This window comes from Telmatherina bonti (assembly GCF_933228915.1).
Source record: "Telmatherina bonti genome assembly, chromosome: 18".
In the NCBI taxonomy this organism is placed as follows: Eukaryota; Metazoa; Chordata; class Actinopteri; order Atheriniformes; family Telmatherinidae; genus Telmatherina; species Telmatherina bonti.
This window is the reverse complement of record NC_136616.1, coordinates 5,643,022-5,664,729: the sequence shown is the minus strand read 5'-3', so window position 1 is coordinate 5,664,729 and position 21,708 is coordinate 5,643,022. Positions and strand designations below refer to the sequence as shown.

Sequence of the window (21,708 nt, the reverse complement as noted above, 5' to 3'; positions counted from 1 at the left end):
TTCTGTTCATTGGGCGACACTACAGAAGTGACATGTTGGCATAATGTACAGTAGTCAGTGTACAGCGTGTATAAAGCGTGTTTGGGTCGGTACCATGTTGGAAAACTGCCCTGGACTCTGCTCTGCTTCAATACGTCACAGTATATGTTGGCATTCATGGTTCCCTCGACAATCTGTCGCTCCCCAGCGCCAGAAGCACTCATACAACCCCAGACCATGACACTCCCACCACCATGCCTGACTGTTGGCAAGACACACTTGTCTTTGTCCACTTCACCTGGTTTCCACCAAACATCTGAGACCATCTGAACCAAGCAGGTTTATCTTGGTTGCGTCAGACCACAGGACCTCCAGGACTCCATGTGTTTGCTACTGGGATAACGGCCATGCAGACCAGTCTGAGGCAGCGTGCGGCGTACGGTCCGACCACTAACAGGCGGACCAAACCTGGCAGGACTTCTACGTCAGCTTTTCAAAGACAACCTCTGGAAATGGCGCTGAATATGTGCGCTCAGTTTGGACCACAGCGAGGCCAGTTCTGGGTGGAACCTGTCCTGGTAAACCGCTGTAGGGTCACCGTGCTGCAGCTCGGGTTCAGGATGGTGGTGATCTTCTTAAAGCCAAGGCTATCTTTATGTTGAGCAACAATCCTTTCTTCCAGATCCTCAGCCAGTTCTTCATCATGAGGTGCCATGTTGGACCCCCAGTGACCAGTATGGGAGTCTTACAGCAGATTTACACACCTGCTCCCCAGTCACACCTGAGGACCTGTAACACTAATGGATCTCATGGCACCAGGGAGGGAAAATGGCTAATTAGGCCCAACTTGGACCTCAAGGTGTGCTCGCTTTGTTGCCAGCAGTTTATTTCAACATTAATGGCCGCATGCTGAGTTATTTTGAAGGGATATTTCATTTAGACTGTTATACCAGCCGTACACTGACTACTGTACATTATGTGTCTCTTCTATGGTGTCGTCCCATGAAGAGATACACTAAATATTTGCGGAAAAGTGAAGATGTTGTTGGATTCTGTCTGTATGAATGAATGTTTGATCATTTCAGGGTTTAAATGATTGACAAGCTTTTTCATTAGTTTTTACAGCCTCTAAGCTTCCAGTCAGGGTTGTAGCGTTGCTTTGTTTGGTCTCCAGTGTAGATTTACTGGTTCTGCGTTTCGGCAGGGGACTGATTTTAATACCTGCCTTGTTGTCGATGTCCCGCAGTTTAAACGGCAGAATAAGGACTATGAAAAGACCAAGGCCAGGATAATGGAAATTGCCAATTACGTGGATAAGGTAAGGCTGATGGCGTGTCCTGCTGCTGAGAGGACACTGCTGCGTTCAGCGAGCTAATAGATATCGTTCAATCGCTGATGGCGCTGAAATGGCCTGTCTGTTTCCGTCTATATTCCATCTGCATCAGCAGTGTGTGAGACGTGCACAAATATCAGCTAATAAACGAAGTGTGATGAGATTACATCCGCAGCGTTTACAGGAGACCGAGGACAGAGGTGTCATGTGAGGAGGAAGTGGTGAACCCGTCATGATGATGTTGATGTTTTTAGTTCTACAGGGCTCTGAACATCCGAGTGCCTCTCATCGGTCTGGAGGTTTGGACCGACCGAGATCAGTGCATCATCACAGAGGAGCCAAATGCAACCCTCTGGTCTTTCCTGCAGTGGAGACAGAAGCTGAAGTCTCGTAAGAAACACGACAACGCCCAGCTGCTCACGTAAGAAGCTGCTCGTCTTGTTTCAGCCTCGTGACGAACAGCGTGTTCACACTGCTGCTGTTTGACCAGACCGCCGTATAACGTCAGCCTGGACCACCAGACCCTCTGTAGACCTCCTCCCTCCATCTGTACACCACCTCCCTCCATCTGTACACCACCTCCCTCCATCTGTACACCACTAACTCCATCTGTAGACCTCCTCCCTCCATCTGTACACCACTAACTCCATCTGTAGACCTCCTCCCTCCATCTGTAGACCTCCTCCCTCCATCTGTACACCACTAACTCCATCTGTAGACCTCCTCCCTCCATCTGTACACCACTAACTCCATCTGTAGACCTCCTCCCTCCATCTGTAGACCTCCTCCCTCCATCTGTACACCACTAACTCCATCTGTAGACCACCTCCCTCCATCTGTAGACCACTAACTCCATCTGTAGACCTCCTCCCTTCATCTGTAGACCACTAACTCCATCTGTAGACCACCTCCCTCCATCTGTAGACCACTAACTCCATCTGTAGACCTCCTCCCTTCATCTGTAGACCACTAACTCCATCTGTAGACCACCTCCCTCCATCTGTAGACCACCTCCCTCCATCTGTACACCACTAACTCCATCTGTAGACCTCCTCCCTCCATCTGTACACCACTAACTCCATCTGTAGACCTCCTCCCTCCATCTGTACACCACTAACTCCATCTGTAGACCACCTCCCTCCATCTGTAGACCACCTCCCTTCATCTGTAGACCACTAACTCCATCTGTAGACCACCTCCCTCCATCTGTAGACCTCCTCCCTCCATCTGTACACCACTAACTCCATCTGTAGACCTCCTCCCTCCATCTGTAGACCACCTCCCTCCATCTGTAGACTTCCTCCCTCCATCTGTAGACCACCTCCCTCCATCTGTAGACCACCTCCCTCCATCTGTAGACCTCCTCCCTCCATCTGTACACCACTAACTCCATCTGTAGACCTCCTCCCTCCATCTGTACACCACTAACTCCATCTGTAGACCTCCTCCCTCCATCTGTAGACCTCCTCCCTCCATCTGTACACCACTAACTCCATCTGTAGACCTCCTCCCTCCATCTGTAGACCACCTCCTCCATCTGTAGACCACGTCCTCCATCTGTAGACCTCCTCCCTCTATCTGTAGACCACCTCCTCCATCTGTAGGCCACCTCCCTCCATCTGTAGACCACCTCCCTCCATCTGTAGACCTCCTCCCTCCATCTGTAGACCACCTCCCTCCATCTGTAGACCTCCTCCCTCCATCTGTAGACCTCCTCCCTCCATCTGTAGACCACCTCCTCCATCTGTAGACCACCTCCTCCATCTGTAGACCTCCTCCCTCCATCTGTAGACCTCCTCCCTCTATCTGTAGACCACCTCCTCCATCTGTAGACCACCTCCCTCCATCTGTAGACCACCTCCCTCCATCTGTAGACCTCCTCCCTCCATCTGTAGACCTCCTCCCTCCATCTGTAGACCTCCTCCCTCCATCTGTAGACCACCTCCTCCATCTGTAGACCACGTCCTCCATCTGTAGACCTGCTCCCTCCATCTGTAGACCACCTCCCTCCATCTGTAGACCTCCTCCCTCCATCTGTAGACCTCCTCCCTCCATCTGTAGACCTCCTCCTCCATCTGTAGACCACCTCCTCCATCTGTAGACCACGTCCTCCATCTGTAGACCTGCTCCCTCCATCTGTAGACCTCCTCCCTCCATCTGTAGACCACCTCCTCCATCTGTAGACTTCCTCCCTCCATCTGTAGACCACCTCCCTCCATCTGTAGACCTCCTCCCTCCATCTGTAGACCTCCTCCCTCCATCTGTAGACCACCTCCTCCATCTGTAGACCACAGCTGGTTTAACTGTGTCACATTGTCCAGGAGGTTTTGGCCCATTGAGTTAAGTCCAGTTGGAACACAATCTGAAATCCGCCTGATCGGACCGAGACCCCCGACTATCCTGGTGTGAACATCTCCTAAAAGGTTTTCTGTAGCGAATATTTTTAGATTGTTCCTGTTTTCAGGCATCTGCTGATGAGTTCATCTCTGCGAGCACACAACCTGTTTAGACTCTTGCAGTAAAGAGATAAAATCTGCATTTGTGTCGAGGTGAAGGATAAATGAAGATTACACAAAGCCGAAATGAACAAGTTCCAGCTTGTCTGAAGAACGAATATGGATAAATGGGGCAATGCAGCTATAACAGGTTCCTGGGCTCTTTGAGACTCTAGGAACCACAAGTAAGCCTGCAGTCTGCGAACGAAGTACTCTGCTTGGTATATAAGGAACTATGAGGTCTTTGATATATAGTGGTGCCTGGTTGTGGAGGGCTTTATATGTGAGCTGATCAAGTTTCTGTGTTGGATGCGTCTCCAGACGTTTTGGTCCAGTTTCTTAACATCACCCAGCTCAGGGACCTCAGGTTCTAAAAGGTTAATGAAACATGTTTCTTTAAATGATTTTTATTCATGTTTTCCTTCAGGAAAATGCTAAAAATGCTTCTTATAGAACATGATGGAGGTAGGGGAAGATGTCCAGAGATGGAGTGGAAGACATTCATTACACTGCCAGAGGGACGTTATTGGAGGAAGATGGAATCAGAAAGAGAGAAAGATAAGACGACTCCATACCAGACTGACTTTTACTGGCTGGAGAGATCTCAGAGAAGAGACGGGCGAAGGCGATGCCAGCTTAGCTATCGTTAGGGGGCCCTCGGTGGAACATTAAGAGTTGTTCTCTGATAATCCAAACAGTTGATTCAGGGCTCAAACCATCAGACCTGTGGACCGGTGAATTCATGTTCAGACCAGGATACCATCAGGGCTGCAGCCATGTTGGCCTCATGCAACAGAACAGCTGCATGTTAAGAACCAATCCGCTGATTTTTCCACATATTCATCCACATTTCATGAGATCAGTCTGCGTGTCGAGTCCGCTAAATGGGACTGAGAGAACATCTGAGTTGTCTGCTGAGCATTCTGCCATCCTGTCGCTTCACGATGTTTCTGCGGAGGATCTGCTCCTTTGTGTTTCTGAAGGAAGACGGCGGCGACGAGTTAAGACATCAGCTTAGAGACAGAAGATGCTGTCTCTGCAGTCTGAATAAACACTGAAGAAACCTGTCAGGCGGGAGAAAAGCAGCTGCTGACTGATCCACCTCCTGCTAATGCTAATGCTAAGCTCACTGCGGTGCGGTGATGTCATGTCATGTGATCAGGGACCTGTCATCAATACGGCTCGTTGAAAGTTCATTATGAGACTTCATCACTGATCTCCACGAAGTTCCTGACGACACACTCATTCATTTCACATGACCACATGTGCACCGCGAGGGACCCACATGACCACATGTGCACCGCGAGGGACCCACATGACCACATGTGCACCGCGAGGGACCCACATGACCACATGTGCACCGCAAGGGACCCACATGACCACATGTGCACCGCGAGGGACCCACATGACCACATGTGCACCGCGAGGGACCCACATGACCACATGTGCACCGCGAGGGACCCACATGACCACATGTGCACCGCGAGAGACCCACATGACCACATGTGCACCGCAAGGGACCCACATGTCCACATGTGCACCGCAAGGGACCCACATGACCACATGTGCACCGCAAGGGACCCACATGACCACATGTGCACCGCAAGGGACCCACATGACCACATGTGCACCGCAAGGGACCCACATGACCACATTTGCACCGCAAGGGACCCACATGACCACATGTGCACCGCGAGAGACCCACATGACCACATGTGCACCGCGAGAGACCCACATGACCACATGTGCACCACTAGAGACCCACATGACCACATGTGCACCGCAAGGGACCCACATGACCACATGTGCACCGCAAGGGACCCACATGACCACATGTGCACCGCGAGGGACCCACATGACCACATGTGCACCGCGAGGGACCCACATGACCACATGTGCACCACTAGAGACCCACATGACCACATGTGCACCACTAGAGACCCACATGACCACATGTGCACCGCGAGGGACCCACATGACCACATGTGCACCACTAGAGACCCACATGACCACATGTGCACCGCGAGGGACCCACATGACCACATGTGCACCGCGAGGGACCCACATGACCACATGTGCACCGCGAGAGACCCACATGACCACATGTGCACCGCAAGGGACCCACATGACCACATGTGCACCGCGAGGGACCCACATGACCACATGTGCACCGCGAGGGACCCACATGACCACATGTGCACCGCGAGAGACCCACATGACCACATGTGCACCGCGAGAGACCCACATGACCACATGTGCACCACTAGAGACCCACATGACCACATGTGCACCGCGAGGGACCCACATGACCACATGTGCACCGCAAGGGACCCACATGACCACATGTGCACCGCAAGGGACCCACATGACTACATGTGCACCGCAAGGGACCCACATGACCACATGTGAAGTATATTTATGAAAAACCATGTGTAAAATGTGTACTTGTCATGTGATCCCACATGACCCACGTGGTCACATGTTGTTCTGAAATGTGTTTGACGTGAGCTTCACATGAAACTGTCCCACAACACACGTGCTCGTCACACACAGTGCACATGTGGTTTTTCTGTCAGCGTTGCTTAAAGGCGCTCAAAGCTGTCGGCGTTGGAAGGAAGAAAAAATGTGGAATTTTACTGTAAAGCTTCATAAAAAACCTAAACTTAAAATCTCTAAAGAGATTTAAAATCTTGATTTTAAACAGAACGGCTGAATTATTATCTAGACCTTCATTACTTCTTTATTTTAATCTGTGAAAGGTGTAAAATGAAGCTCAGCAACAAGAGATTATAATCATGCCAATGAAAGAAACTTCTCTTTCATTAATAATGAAAAATAAAAAGTGTGAAATGATCAAATAAAAAGGCTTGTTTCAGTCAGATGAAACATTTCTTCTGTCCCATCAGGATACGTTTTCATCAGTATTTGTTCTGATAGCTAAAGGTAAAAACCTGTGATTTTAGTTTTCATTAATATCTTCATAACAAGGGTAATATGAGTAAAACTTGTTATCCAGGAAAAAGAGAGTTAGACTCTGCAAAAGATAAAACAAGTTGGACTGACTTTTACTGGCTGGACAGATCTTGGAGAAGAGACGGGACGAAGACGATGCCGGATTAGACGTTGTTGGGGGAAATGTTTTAAAACACTTAAAAGCTTCAGATGTAACAAAACCGCTGAAACTGCTGACGATCAGTCGTCTGTGTTTAATCTGCAGCCGCTGCTTGAATTATCAACGTGTCGTTTCTTGATGAAAAACTCGCATCAGGAGGAACGGATCGGTGTGAAATCAGAAGTTTAGGAGGGAGAAGACTGTCTGAGAAAAGACGAGCTTCTGCTCGTTGACGTTAAATGACTTTTCTGTCTGTTTCCAACAGTGGCGTGATTTTTAAGGGGACAACTATCGGGATGGCGCCTCTGGAGGGGATGTGCAGCCTGGAAAACTCTGGAGGCATCAACGTGGTACGTAGCTCTACATTTCCCCTTCAGTCCAGCACCACACAGCAGGATAAACTAACCCGGACTCTGCATCACACTGGTTTGGTAATCCAGCCCAGGGGTTTCCATCCATCATCAGTAACGATAAAAGGGGCGGAGTTTACAATGCCGGACCAACCAGATGTAGCGATCAATCCATCAATCAATCCATGAAAAACTGATCAGGGAGAAGAAAGAAAAGATTCCACAGCAGAAAAATCCAAAGCGCCTCAATTATGCTGAATTTATGATTAAATAATTTAAATAAATTAGTTTAAAATGATCACTCCTCCATCCATCCACCCATCCACCCTCCATCCACCCTCCATCCTCCATCCACCCATCCATCCTCCATCCACCCATCCATCCTCCATCCACCCATCCATCCTCCATCCATCCACCCATCCACCCTCCATCCACCCTCCATCCTCCATCCACCCATCCATCCACCCTCCATCCTCCATCCACCCATCCATCCACCCTCCATCCTCCATCCACCCATCCTCCATCCACCCATCCATCCTCCATCCACCCATCCATCCACCCATCCATCCTCCATCCACCCATCCATCCACCCTCCATCCTCCATCCACCCATCCATCCTCCATCCACCCATCCATCCACCCTCCATCCTCCATCCACCCATCCTCCATCCACCCATCCTCCATCCACCCATCCATCCTCCATCCACCCATCCATCCACCCATCCATCCTCCATCCACCCATCCATCCACCCTCCATCCTCCATCCACCCATCCATCCTCCATCCACCCATCCATCCACCCTCCATCCTCCATCCATCCATCCTCCATCCACCCATCCATCCTCCATCCACCCATCCATCCACCCATCCATCCTCCATCCACCCATCCATCCACCCATCCACCCTCCATCCACCCTCCATCCTCCATCCACCCATCCATCCTCCATCCACCCATCCATCCACCCATCCATCCTCCATCCACCCATCCATCCACCCATCCATCCTCCATCCACCCATCCATCCACCCTCCATCCTCCATCCACCCATCCATCCTCCATCCACCCATCCATCCACCCATCCATCCTCCATCCACCCATCCATCCACCCATCCATCCTCCACCCATCCATCCTCCATCCATCCTCCATCCACCCATCCATCCACCCATCCATCCTCCATCCATCCTCCATCCACCCATCCATCCACTCATCCATCCTCCATCCACCCATCCATCCACCCATCCATCCTCCATCCATCCACCCTCCATCCACCCATCCATCCACCCATCCATCCACCCATCCATCCTCCATCCATCCTCCATCCACCCATCCATCCACCCTCCATCCACCCTCCATCCTCCATCCACCCATCCATCCTCCATCCACCCATCCATCCTCCATCCATCCACCCATCCACCCTCCATCCACCCTCCATCCTCCATCCACCCATCCATCCTCCATCCACCCATCCATCCACCCATCCATCCACTCATCCATCCACTCATCCATCCTCCATCCACCCATCCATCCTCCATCCACCATCCATCCTCCATCCATCCTCCATCCACCCATCCATCCACTCATCCATCCTCCATCCACCCATCCATCCTCCATCCACCCATCCATCCTCCATCCATCCACCCATCCACCCTCCATCCACCCATCCATCCTCCATCCACCCATCCATCCTCCATCCATCCACCCATCCACCCTCCATCCACCCATCCATCCTCCATCCATCCTCCATCCACCCATCCATCCACCCATCCATCCACCCATCCATCCTCCATCCATCCTCCATCCACCCATCCATCCACCCATCCATCCACTCATCCATCCACTCATCCATCCTCCATCCACCCATCCATCCTCCATCCACCCATCCATCCTCCATCCATCCTCCATCCACCCATCCATCCACCCATCCATCCTCCATCCATCCTCCATCCACCCATCCATCCACCCATCCATCCTCCATCCATCCTCCATCCACCCATCCATCCACCCATCCATCCTCCATCCATCCTCCATCCACCCATCCATCCACCCATTCTTCCTCCATCCACCCATCCATCCACCCATCCATCCTCCATCCATCCTCCATCCACCCATCCATCCACTCATCCATCCTCCATCCACCCATCCATCTTCCATCCACCCATCCATCCACCCATCCATCCTCCATCCACCCATCCATCCACTCATCCATCCACTCATCCATCCTCCATCCACCCATCCATCCACTCATCCATCCACTCATCCATCCTCCATCCACCCATCCTTCCTCCATCCACCCATCCTTCCTCCATCCATCCTCCATCCACCCATCCATCCTCCATCCATCCTCCATCCACCCATCCATCCTCCATCCATCCTCCATCCACCCATCCATCCTCCATCCATCCTCCATCCACCCATCCATCCTCCATCCATCCTCCATCCATCCATCCATCCTCCATCCACCCATCCATCCTCCATCCATCCTCCATCCATCCTCCATCCATCCATCCATCCTCCATCCACCCATCCTTCCTCCATCCATCCTCCATCCATCCATCCATCCTCCATCCACCCATCCATCCACCATCCACCCATCCATCCTCCATCCATCCTCCATCCACCCACCCATCCATCCACCCATCCATCCTCCATCCATCCTCCATCCACCCATCCATCCTCCATCCATCCTCCATCTACCCACCCATCCATCCACCCATCCATCCTCCATCCACCCATCCATCCACCCATCCATCCTCCATCCATCCTCCATCCACCCATCCATCCTCCACCCATCCATCCACCCATCCATCCTCCATCCATCCTCCATCTACCCACCCATCCATCCACCCATCCATCCTCCATCCACCCATCCTTCCTCCATCCATCCTCCATCCACCCATCCATCCTCCATCCATCCTCCATCTACCCACCCATCCATCCACCCATCCATCCTCCATCCACCCATCCTTCCTCCATCCATCCTCCATCCACCCATCCATCCTCCATCCACCCATCCATCCTCCATCCATCCTCCATCCACCCACCCATCCATCCACCCATCCATCCTCCATCCATCCTCCATCCACCCACCCATCCATCCACCCATCCATCCTCCATCCACCCATCCTTCCTCCATCCATCCTCCATCCACCCATCCATCCTCCATCCATCCTCCATCCACCCATCCACCCATCCATCCTCCATCCATCCTCCATCCACCCATCCATCCTCCATCCACCATCCACCCATCCATCCTCCATCCATCCTCCATCCACCCACCCATCCATCCACCCATCCATCCTCCATCCACCCATCCATCCTCCATCCACCCACCCATCCATCCTCCATCCACCCATCCATCCTCCATCCACCCACCCATCCATCCACCCATCCATCCTCCATCCATCCTCCATCCACCCATCCTTCCTCCATCCATCCTCCATCCACCCATCCATCCTCCATCCATCCTCCATCCTCCATCCACCCATCCATCCTCCATCCATCCTCCATCCTCCATCCACCCATCCATCCTCCATCCACCCATCCATCCTCCATCCACCATCCACCCATCCATCCTCCATCCACCCACCCATCCATCCTCCATCCATCCTCCATCCACCCATCCTTCCTCCATCCATCCTCCATCCACCCATCCATCCTCCATCCATCCTCCATCCACCCATCCATCCTCCATCCATCCTCCATCCACCCATCCATCCTCCATCCATCCTCCATCCACCCATCCATCCTCCATCCATCCTCCATCCATCCATCCATCCTCCATCCACCCATCCATCCTCCATCCATCCATCCATCCTCCATCCACCCATCCTTCCTCCATCCATCCTCCATCCATCCATCCATCCTCCATCCACCCATCCATCCTCCATCCACCATCCACCCATCCATCCTCCATCCATCCTCCATCCACCCACCCATCCATCCACCCATCCATCCTCCATCCATCCTCCATCCACCCATCCATCCTCCATCCATCCTCCATCTACCCACCCATCCATCCACCCATCCATCCTCCATCCACCCATCCATCCACCCATCCATCCTCCATCCATCCTCCATCCACCCATCCATCCTCCACCCATCCATCCACCCATCCATCCTCCATCCATCCTCCATCTACCCACCCATCCATCCACCCATCCATCCTCCATCCACCCATCCTTCCTCCATCCATCCTCCATCCACCCATCCATCCTCCATCCATCCTCCATCTACCCACCCATCCATCCTCCATCCACCCATCCTTCCTCCATCCATCCTCCATCCACCCATCCATCCTCCATCCACCCATCCATCCTCCATCCATCCTCCATCCACCCACCCATCCATCCACCCATCCATCCTCCATCCATCCTCCATCCACCCACCCATCCATCCACCCATCCATCCTCCATCCACCCATCCTTCCTCCATCCATCCTCCATCCACCCATCCATCCTCCATCCATCCTCCATCCACCCTTCCACCCATCCATCCTCCATCCATCCTCCATCCACCCATCCATCCTCCATCCACCCATCCATCCTCCATCCATCCTCCATCCACCCACCCACCCATCCATCCACCCATCCATCCTCCATCCACCCATCCATCCTCCATCCACCCACCCATCCATCCTCCATCCACCCATCCATCCTCCATCCACCCACCCATCCATCCACCCATCCATCCTCCATCCATCCTCCATCCACCCATCCTTCCTCCATCCATCCTCCATCCACCCATCCATCCTCCATCCATCCTCCATCCTCCATCCACCCATCCATCCTCCATCCATCCTCCATCCTCCATCCACCCATCCATCCTCCATCCACCATCCACCCATCCATCCTCCATCCATCCTCCATCCACCCACCCATCCATCCTCCATCCATCCTCCATCCACCCATCCATCCTCCATCCATCCACCCATCCATCCACCCATCCATCCTCCATCCACCCATCCATCCTCCATCCATCCATCCTTCCTCCATCCATCCTCCATCCATCCATCCTCCATCCACCCATCCATCCTCCATCCACCCACCCATCCATCCACCCATCCATCCTCCATCCATCCTCCATCCACCCATCCTTCCTCCATCCATCCTCCATCCACCCATCCATCCTCCATCCATCCTCCATCCTCCATCCACCCATCCATCCTCCATCCATCCTCCATCCTCCATCCACCCATCCATCCTCCATCCACCCATCCATCCTCCATCCACCATCCACCCATCCATCCTCCATCCATCCTCCATCCACCCACCCATCCATCCTCCATCCATCCTCCATCCACCCATCCATCCTCCATCCATCCACCCATCCATCCACCCATCCATCCTCCATCCACCCATCCATCCTCCATCCATCCATCCTTCCTCCATCCATCCATCCTCCATCCACCCATCCATCCTCCATCCACCCATCCATCCACCCATCCATCCTCCATCCACCCATCCATCCACCCATCCATCCTCCATCCATCCACCCATCCATCCTCCATCCATTCTCCATCCATCCTCCATCCACCCATCCATCCTCCATCCATCCACCCATCCATCCACCATCCACCCATCCATCCTCCATCCATCCTCCATCCACCCATCCATCCTCCATCCATCCTCCATCCATCCATCCACCCATCCATCCACCCATCTATCCTCCATCCACCCATCCATCCTCCATCCATCCTCCATCCATCCTCCATCCATCCATCCATCCTCCATCCACCCATCCATCCACCCATCCATCCACCCGTCCATCTTCCATCCATCCTCCATCCATCCTCCATCCATCCTCCATCCATCCATCCACCCATCCATCCACCCATCTATCCTCCATCCACCCATCCATCCTCCATCCATCCTCCATCCATCCATCCATCCTCCATCCACCCATCCATCCACCCATCCATCTTCCATCCATCCTCCATCCATCCTCCATCCACCCATCCATCCACCCGTCCATCTTCCATCCATCCTCCATCCACCCATCCATCCTCCATCCATCCTCCATCCATCCTCCATCCATCCATCCACCCATCCATCCACCCATCTATCCTCCATCCACCCATCCATCCTCCATCCATCCTCCATCCATCTTCCATCCATCCATCCATCCTCCATCCACCCATCCATCTTCCATCCATCCTCCATCCATCCTCCATCCATCCTCCATCCACCCATCCATCCTCCATCCATCCTCCATCCATCCATCCATCCTCCATCCACCCATCCATCCTCCATCCATCCTCCATCCTCCATCCATCCTCCATCCATCCTCCATCCACCCATCCATCCACCCATCCATCCTCCATCCATCCTCCATCCACCCATCCATCCTCCATCCATCCACCCATCCATCCACCCATCCATCCTCCATCCATCCATCCTTCCTCCATCCATCCTCCATCCATCCATCCTCCATCCACCCATCCATCCTCCATCCACCCATCCATCCACCCATCCATCCTCCATCCACCCATCCATCCACCCATCCATCCTCCATCCATCCACCCATCCATCCTCCATCCACCCATCCATCCACCCATCCATCCTCCATCCATCCTCCATCCACCCATCCATCCTCCATCCACCATCCACCCATCCATCCTCCATCCATCCTCCATCTACCCACCCATCCATCCACCCATCCATCCTCCATCCACCCATCCTTCCTCCATCCATCCTCCATCCACCCATCCATCCTCCATCCATCCTCCATCTACCCACCCATCCATCCACCCATCCATCCTCCATCCATCCATCCATCCTCCATCCACCCATCCATCCTCCATCCACCCATCCATCCTCCATCCATCCTCCATCCTCCATCCATCCTCCATCATCCTCCATCCATCCACCCATCCATCCACCCATCCATCCTCCATCCACCCATCCATCCTCCGTCCATCCACCCATCCATCCACCCATCCATCCTCCATCCACCCATCCATCCTCCATCCATCCATCCTTCCTCCATCCATCCTCCATCCATCCATCCTCCATCCACCCATCCACCCATCCATCCACCCATCCATCCACCCATCCATCCTCCATCCATCCACCCATCCATCCTCCATCCACCCATCCATCCACCCACCCATCCATCCTCCATCCACCCATCCATCCTCCATCCACCATCCACCCATCCATCCTCCATCCATCCTCCATCTACCCACCCATCCATCCACCCATCCATCCTCCATCCACCCATCCTTCCTCCATCCATCCTCCATCCACCCATCCATCCTCCATCCATCCTCCATCTACCCACCCATCCATCCACCCATCCATCCTCCATCCACCCATCCTTCCTCCATCCATCCTCCATCCACCCATCCACCCATCCATCCTCAATCCACCCATCCATCCTCCATCCATCCTCCATCCACCCACCCATCCATCCACCCATCCATCCTCCATCCATCCTCCATCCACCCACCCATCCATCCACCCATCCATCCTCCATCCACCCATCCTTCCTCCATCCATCCTCCATCCACCCATCCATCCTCCATCCATCCTCCATCCACCCATCCATCCTCCATCCACCCATCCATCCTCCATCCATCCTCCATCCACCCATCCATCCTCCATCCACCATCCACCCATCCATCCTCCATCCATCCTCCATCATCCCACCCATCCATCCACCCATCCATCCTCCATCCACCCATCCATCCTCCATCCACCCACCCATCCATCCTCCATCCACCCATCCATCCTCCATCCACCCACCCATCCATCCACCCATCCATCCTCCATCCACCCATCCTTCCTCCATCCATCCTCCATCCACCCATCCTTCCTCCATCCACCCATCCATCCTCCATCCATCCTCCATCCACCCATCCATCCTCCATCCACCCATCCATCCTCCATCCATCCTCCATCCACCCACCCATCCATCCACCCATCCATCCTCCATCCATCCTCCATCCTCCATCCACCCATCCATCCTCCATCCATCCACCCATCCATCCACCCATCCATCCTCCATCCATCCATCCTTCCTCCATCCATCCTCCATCCATCCATCCTCCATCCACCCATCCATCCTCCATCCACCCATCCATCCACCCATCCATCCTCCATCCACCCATCCATCCACCCATCCATCCACCCATCCATCCACCCATCCATCCTCCATCCATCCTCCATCCATCCTCCATCCACCCATCCATCCTCCATCCATCCACCCATCCATCCACCCATCCACCCATCCATCCTCCATCCATCCTCCATCCACCCATCCATCCTCCATCCATCCTCCATCCTCCATCCATCCATCCACCCATCCATCCACCCATCTATCCTCCATCCACCCATCCATCCTCCATCCATCCTCCATCCATCCATCCATCCTCCATCCACCCATCCATCCACCCATCCATCCACCCATCCATCTTCCATCCATCCTCCATCCATCCTCCATCCACCCATCCATCCTCCATCCATCCTCCATCCATCCATCCACCCATCCATCCACCCATCTATCCTCCATCCACCCATCCATCCTCCATCCATCCTCCATCCATCCTCCATCCATCCATCCACCCATCCATCCACCCATCCATCCTCCATCCATCCTCCATCCATCCATCCATCCTCCATCCACCCATCCATCCACCCATCCATCCTCCATCCACCCATCCATCCTCCATCCATCCTCCATCCACCCATCCATCCTCCATCCACCATCCACCCATCCATCCTCCATCCACCCACCCATCCATCCACCCATCCATCCACCCATCCATCCTCCATCCACCCATCCATCCTCCATCCACCCACCCATCCATCCTCCATCCACCCATCCATCCTCCATCCACCCACCCATCCATCCACCCATCCATCCTCCATCCACCCATCCATCCTCCATCCACCCATCCTTCCTCCATCCATCCTCCATCCACCCATCCATCCTCCATCCTCCATCCACCCATCCATCCTCCATCCACCCATCCATCCACCATCCACCCATCCATCCTCCATCCATCCTCCATCCACCCACCCATCCATCCACCCATCCATCCTCCATCCATCCTCCATCCTCCATCCACCCATCCATCCTCCATCCATCCACCCATCCATCCACCCATCCATCCTCCATCCATCCTCCATCCATCCATCCATCCTCCATCCACCCATCCATCCTCCATCCACCCATCCATCCTCCATCCATCCGCCATCCTCCATCCATCCTCCATCCATCCTCCATCCATCCATCCATCCTCCATCCACCCATCCATCCACCCATCCATCCTCCATCCATCCTCCATCCAACCTCCATCCATCCTCCATCCATCCATCCATCCATCCTCCATCCACCCATCCATCCTCCCATCCATCCTCCATCCACCCATCCATCCTCCATCCATCCTCCATCCATCCACCCATCCATCCTCCATCCACCCATCCCTCCTCCATCCACCCATCCATCCACCCATCCATCCATCCTCCATCCACCCATCCATCCATCCTCCATCCACCCATCCATCCACCCATCCATCCTCCATCCACCCATCCATCCTCCATCCATCCTCCATCCACCCATCCATCCTCCATCCATCCTCCATCCACCCATCCATCCATCCTCCATCCACCCATCCATCCTCCATCCACCCATCCATCCTCCATCCATCCTCCATCCACCCATCCATCCTCCATCCATCCACCCATCCATCCACCCATCCATCCACTCATCCATCCACCCATCCATCCTCCATCCACCCATCCATCCACCCATCCATCCTCCATCCATTCATCCATCCACCCATCCATCCACTCATCCATCCTCCATCCACCCATCCATCCACTCATCCATCCACTCATCCATCCTCCATCCACCCATCCATCCTCCATCCATCCACTCATCCATCCATCCATCCATCCATCCTCCATCCATCCACCCATCCATCCTCCATCCACCCCTCCATCCACTCATCCATCCTCCATCCACCCATCCATCCACTCATCCATCATCCTCCATCCATCCATCCATCCACCCATCCATCCACCCATCCATCCTCCATCCACCCATGCATCCACTCATCCATCCACTCATCCATCCATCCACCCATCCATCCACCCATCCATCCTCCATCCATCCTCCATCCATCCATCCTCCATCCATCCTCCATCCATCCTCCATCCACCCATCCATCCTCCATCCATCCTCCATCCATCCTCCATCCACCCATCCTTCCTCCATCCATCCACCCATCCATCCACCCATCCATCCTCCATCCATCCACCCATCCATCCACCCATCCATCCATCCTCCATCCACCCATCCATCCACTCATCCATCCACCCATCCATCCACTCATCCATCCACCCATCCATCCACTCATCCACCCTCCATCCATCCTCCATCCATTCATCCTCCATCCATCCACCCATCCATCCTCCATCCATCATCCATCCATCCACCCATCCATCCTCCATCCATCCTCCATCCATCCATCCATCCTCCATCCATCCTCCATCCATCCTCCATCCATCCACCCATCCATCCTCCATCCATCCTCCATCCATCCACCCATCCTCCATCCATCCTCCATCCATCCATCCTCCATCCATCCATCCATCCTCCATCCACCCATCCATCCACTCATCCATCCTCCATCCTCCATCCATCCTCCATCCGCCCATCCTCCATCCATCCATCCATCCTCCATCCTTCCTCCATCCATCCATCCACCCACCCATCCCCCATCCATCCTCCATCCATCCTCCATCCATCCACCCATCCATCCTCCATCCATCCTCCATCCATCCACCCATCGTCCATCCATCCATCCACCCATCGTCCATCCATCCATCCTCCATCCATCCATCCTCCATCCATCCATCCATCCTCCATCCATCCTCCATCCATCCATCCATCCATCCATCGTCTGCAGCATATCCGGGGTTGGGTTGCGGGGGCAGCAGACTAAGCAGGAAAGCCCAGGGATCCCGAGGCGTTCCCAGGCCAGCTGAGAGATATAATCCCTCCAGCGTGTCCTGGGTCTTCCTCGGGGTCTCCTCCCAGAGGGACGTGCCTGGAACACCTCACCAGGGAGCAGGAAAATTAGAAGTCTTGCTCTAAAAATCAAATGATGGTGATTAAAGCTAGTGATGTAACCTCATATCTATTACGTTTACCATGCTGCAGAGGACGTGGTGGAACATGACCAAGGTGAAAAGTTGTCGCTGCTACAGCAAAGGTTTCCACTGCGTGAACAGAATCCGTTTCTTCTGAGGAAAATATAAACAATATAAACAATATGAGAATATTTTCATGGCTGTTCATGATGAAACCTTTCTGGCTTGAAGCGCTGGAGAGTGTGTGTGTGTGTGTGTGTGTGTGTGTGTGTGTGTGCGCGCGCAGCAGTGGACTGAACGGTCAGAGAGATCGATAGCTTTTCCAAGCATGATTAGCCTCTAATGGTACACCTCACACACACACCTCACACACACACCTCACACACACCTCACACACACCTCACATACACCTCACATACACCTCACACACACCTCACACACACACACCTCACACACACACACCTCACACACACACCTCACACACACCTCACACACACCTCACACACACACCTCACACACACACCTCACACACACCTCACACACACCTCACATACACCTCACACACACCTCACACACACCTCACATACACCTCACACACACCTCACACACACCTCACATACACCTCACACACACCTCACACACACCTCACATACACCTCACACACACCTCACATACACCTCACACACACCTCACACACACCTCACATACACCTCACACACACCTCACACACACCTCACACACACCTCACATACACCTCACACACACCTCACACACACCTCACACACACCTCACACACACACCTCACACACACCTCACACACACCTCACACACACCTCACATACACCTCACACACACCTCACATACACCTCACACACACCTGACACACACCTCACACACACCTCACACACACCTCACATACACCTCACACACACCTCACACACACCTCACATACACCTCACACACACCTCACATACACCTCACACACACCTCACATACACCTCACACACACACCTCACACACACCTCACATACACCTCACATACACCTCACATACACCTCACACACACCTCACACACACCTCACACACACACCTCACACACACCTCACACACACCTCACACACACCTCACATACACCTCACATACACCTCACATACACCTCACACACACCTCACACACACCTCACACACACACCTCACACACACACCTCACACACACCTCACACACACCTCACACACACCTCACATACACCTCACATACACCTCACACACACCTCACACACACCTCACACACACACCTCACACACACCTCACACACACCTCACACACACCTCACACACACCTCACACACACCTGACACACACCTCACACACACCTCACACACACCTCACATACACCTCACACACACCTCACACACACCTGACACACACCTGACACACACCTCACACACACCTCACACACACCTCACATACACCTCACACACACCTCACACACACCTCACATACACCTCACACACACCTCACATACACCTCACACACACCTCACACACACCTCACACACACCTCACATACACCTCACATACACCTCACACACACCTCACATACACCTCACACACACCTCACATACACCTCACATACACCTCACACACACCTCACACACACCTCACATACACCTCACACACACCTCACATACACCTCACATACACCTCACACACACCTCACACACACCTCACATACACCTCACATACACCTCACACACACCTCACATACACCTCACACACACCTCACACACACCTGACACACCTCACACACACCTCACATACACCTCACACACACCTGACACACACCTCACACACACCTCACACACACCTCACACACACCTCACACACACCTCACATACACCTCACACACACCTCAGACACACCTCACACACACCTCACATACACCTCACACACACCTGACACACACCTCACACACACCTCACACACACCTCACATACACCTCACACACACCTCACACACACCTCACATACACCTGACACACACCTCACACACACCTCACACACACCTCACATACACCTCACACACACCTCACACACACCTCACACACACCTCACACACACCTCACATACACCTCACATACACCTCACACACACCTGACACACACCTCACACACACCTCACACACACCTCACACACACCTCACATACACCTCACACACACCTGACACACACCTCACACACACCTCACACACACCTCACATACACCTCACACACACCTGACACACACCTCACATACACCTCACACACACCTCACACACACCTCACACACACCTCACACACACCTCACATACACCTCACACACACCTCACACACACCTCACACACACCTCACATACACCTCACATACACCTCACACACACCTCACATACACCTCACACACACCTCACATACACCTCACACACACCTCACATACACCTCACACACACCTCACACACACCTCACATACACCTCACATACACCTCACATACACCTCACACACACCTCACACACACCTCACACACACCTCACATACACCTCACATACACCTCACACACACCTCACATACACCTCACACACACCCTGACACACACCTCACACACACCTCACACACTCACACCTCACACACACCTCACACACACCTCACACACACCCTCACATACACCTCACACACACCTGACACACACCTCACACACACCTCACACACACCTCACACACACCTCACATACACCTCACACACACCTCACACACACCTGACACACACCTGACACACACCTCACACACACCTCACACACACCTGACACACACCTCACACACACACCTCACACACACCTCACACACACCTCACATACACCTCACACACACCTCACACACACCTCACACACACCTGACACACACCTCACACACACCTCACACACACCTCACACACACCTGACACACACCTCACACACACACCTCACACACACCTGACACACACCTCACACACACCTCACACACACCTCACACACACCTGACACACACCTCACACACACACCTCACACACACCTCACATACACCTCACACACACCTCACACACACCTCACACACACACCTCACATACACCTCACATACACCTCACAAACACCTCACATACACCTCACACACACCTCACACACACCTCACACACACCTCACACACACCTCACACACACCTCACATACACCTCACACACACCTCATACACACCTCACACACACCTCACATACACCTCACACACACCTCACACACACCTCACACACACCTCACACACACCTCACACACACCTCACACACACACCT

At 53.4% G+C, this 21,708-nt stretch overlaps 1 protein-coding gene across 1 annotated transcript in view; it reads left to right on the top strand.

Annotated features, from left to right (window-relative positions):
* adam19a (ADAM metallopeptidase domain 19a) overlaps positions 1-21,708 on the top strand; it is a 301,810-nt gene that overhangs the window by 236,646 nt on the left and 43,456 nt on the right. The window contains exons 8-10 of the mRNA XM_079258226.1: positions 1,226-1,297; positions 1,567-1,733; positions 7,185-7,269. Of these exons, the coding sequence (XP_079114352.1) occupies positions 1,226-1,297; positions 1,567-1,733; positions 7,185-7,269 (324 nt within the window). The remainder of the gene's footprint in view (positions 1-1,225; positions 1,298-1,566; positions 1,734-7,184; positions 7,270-21,708) is intronic.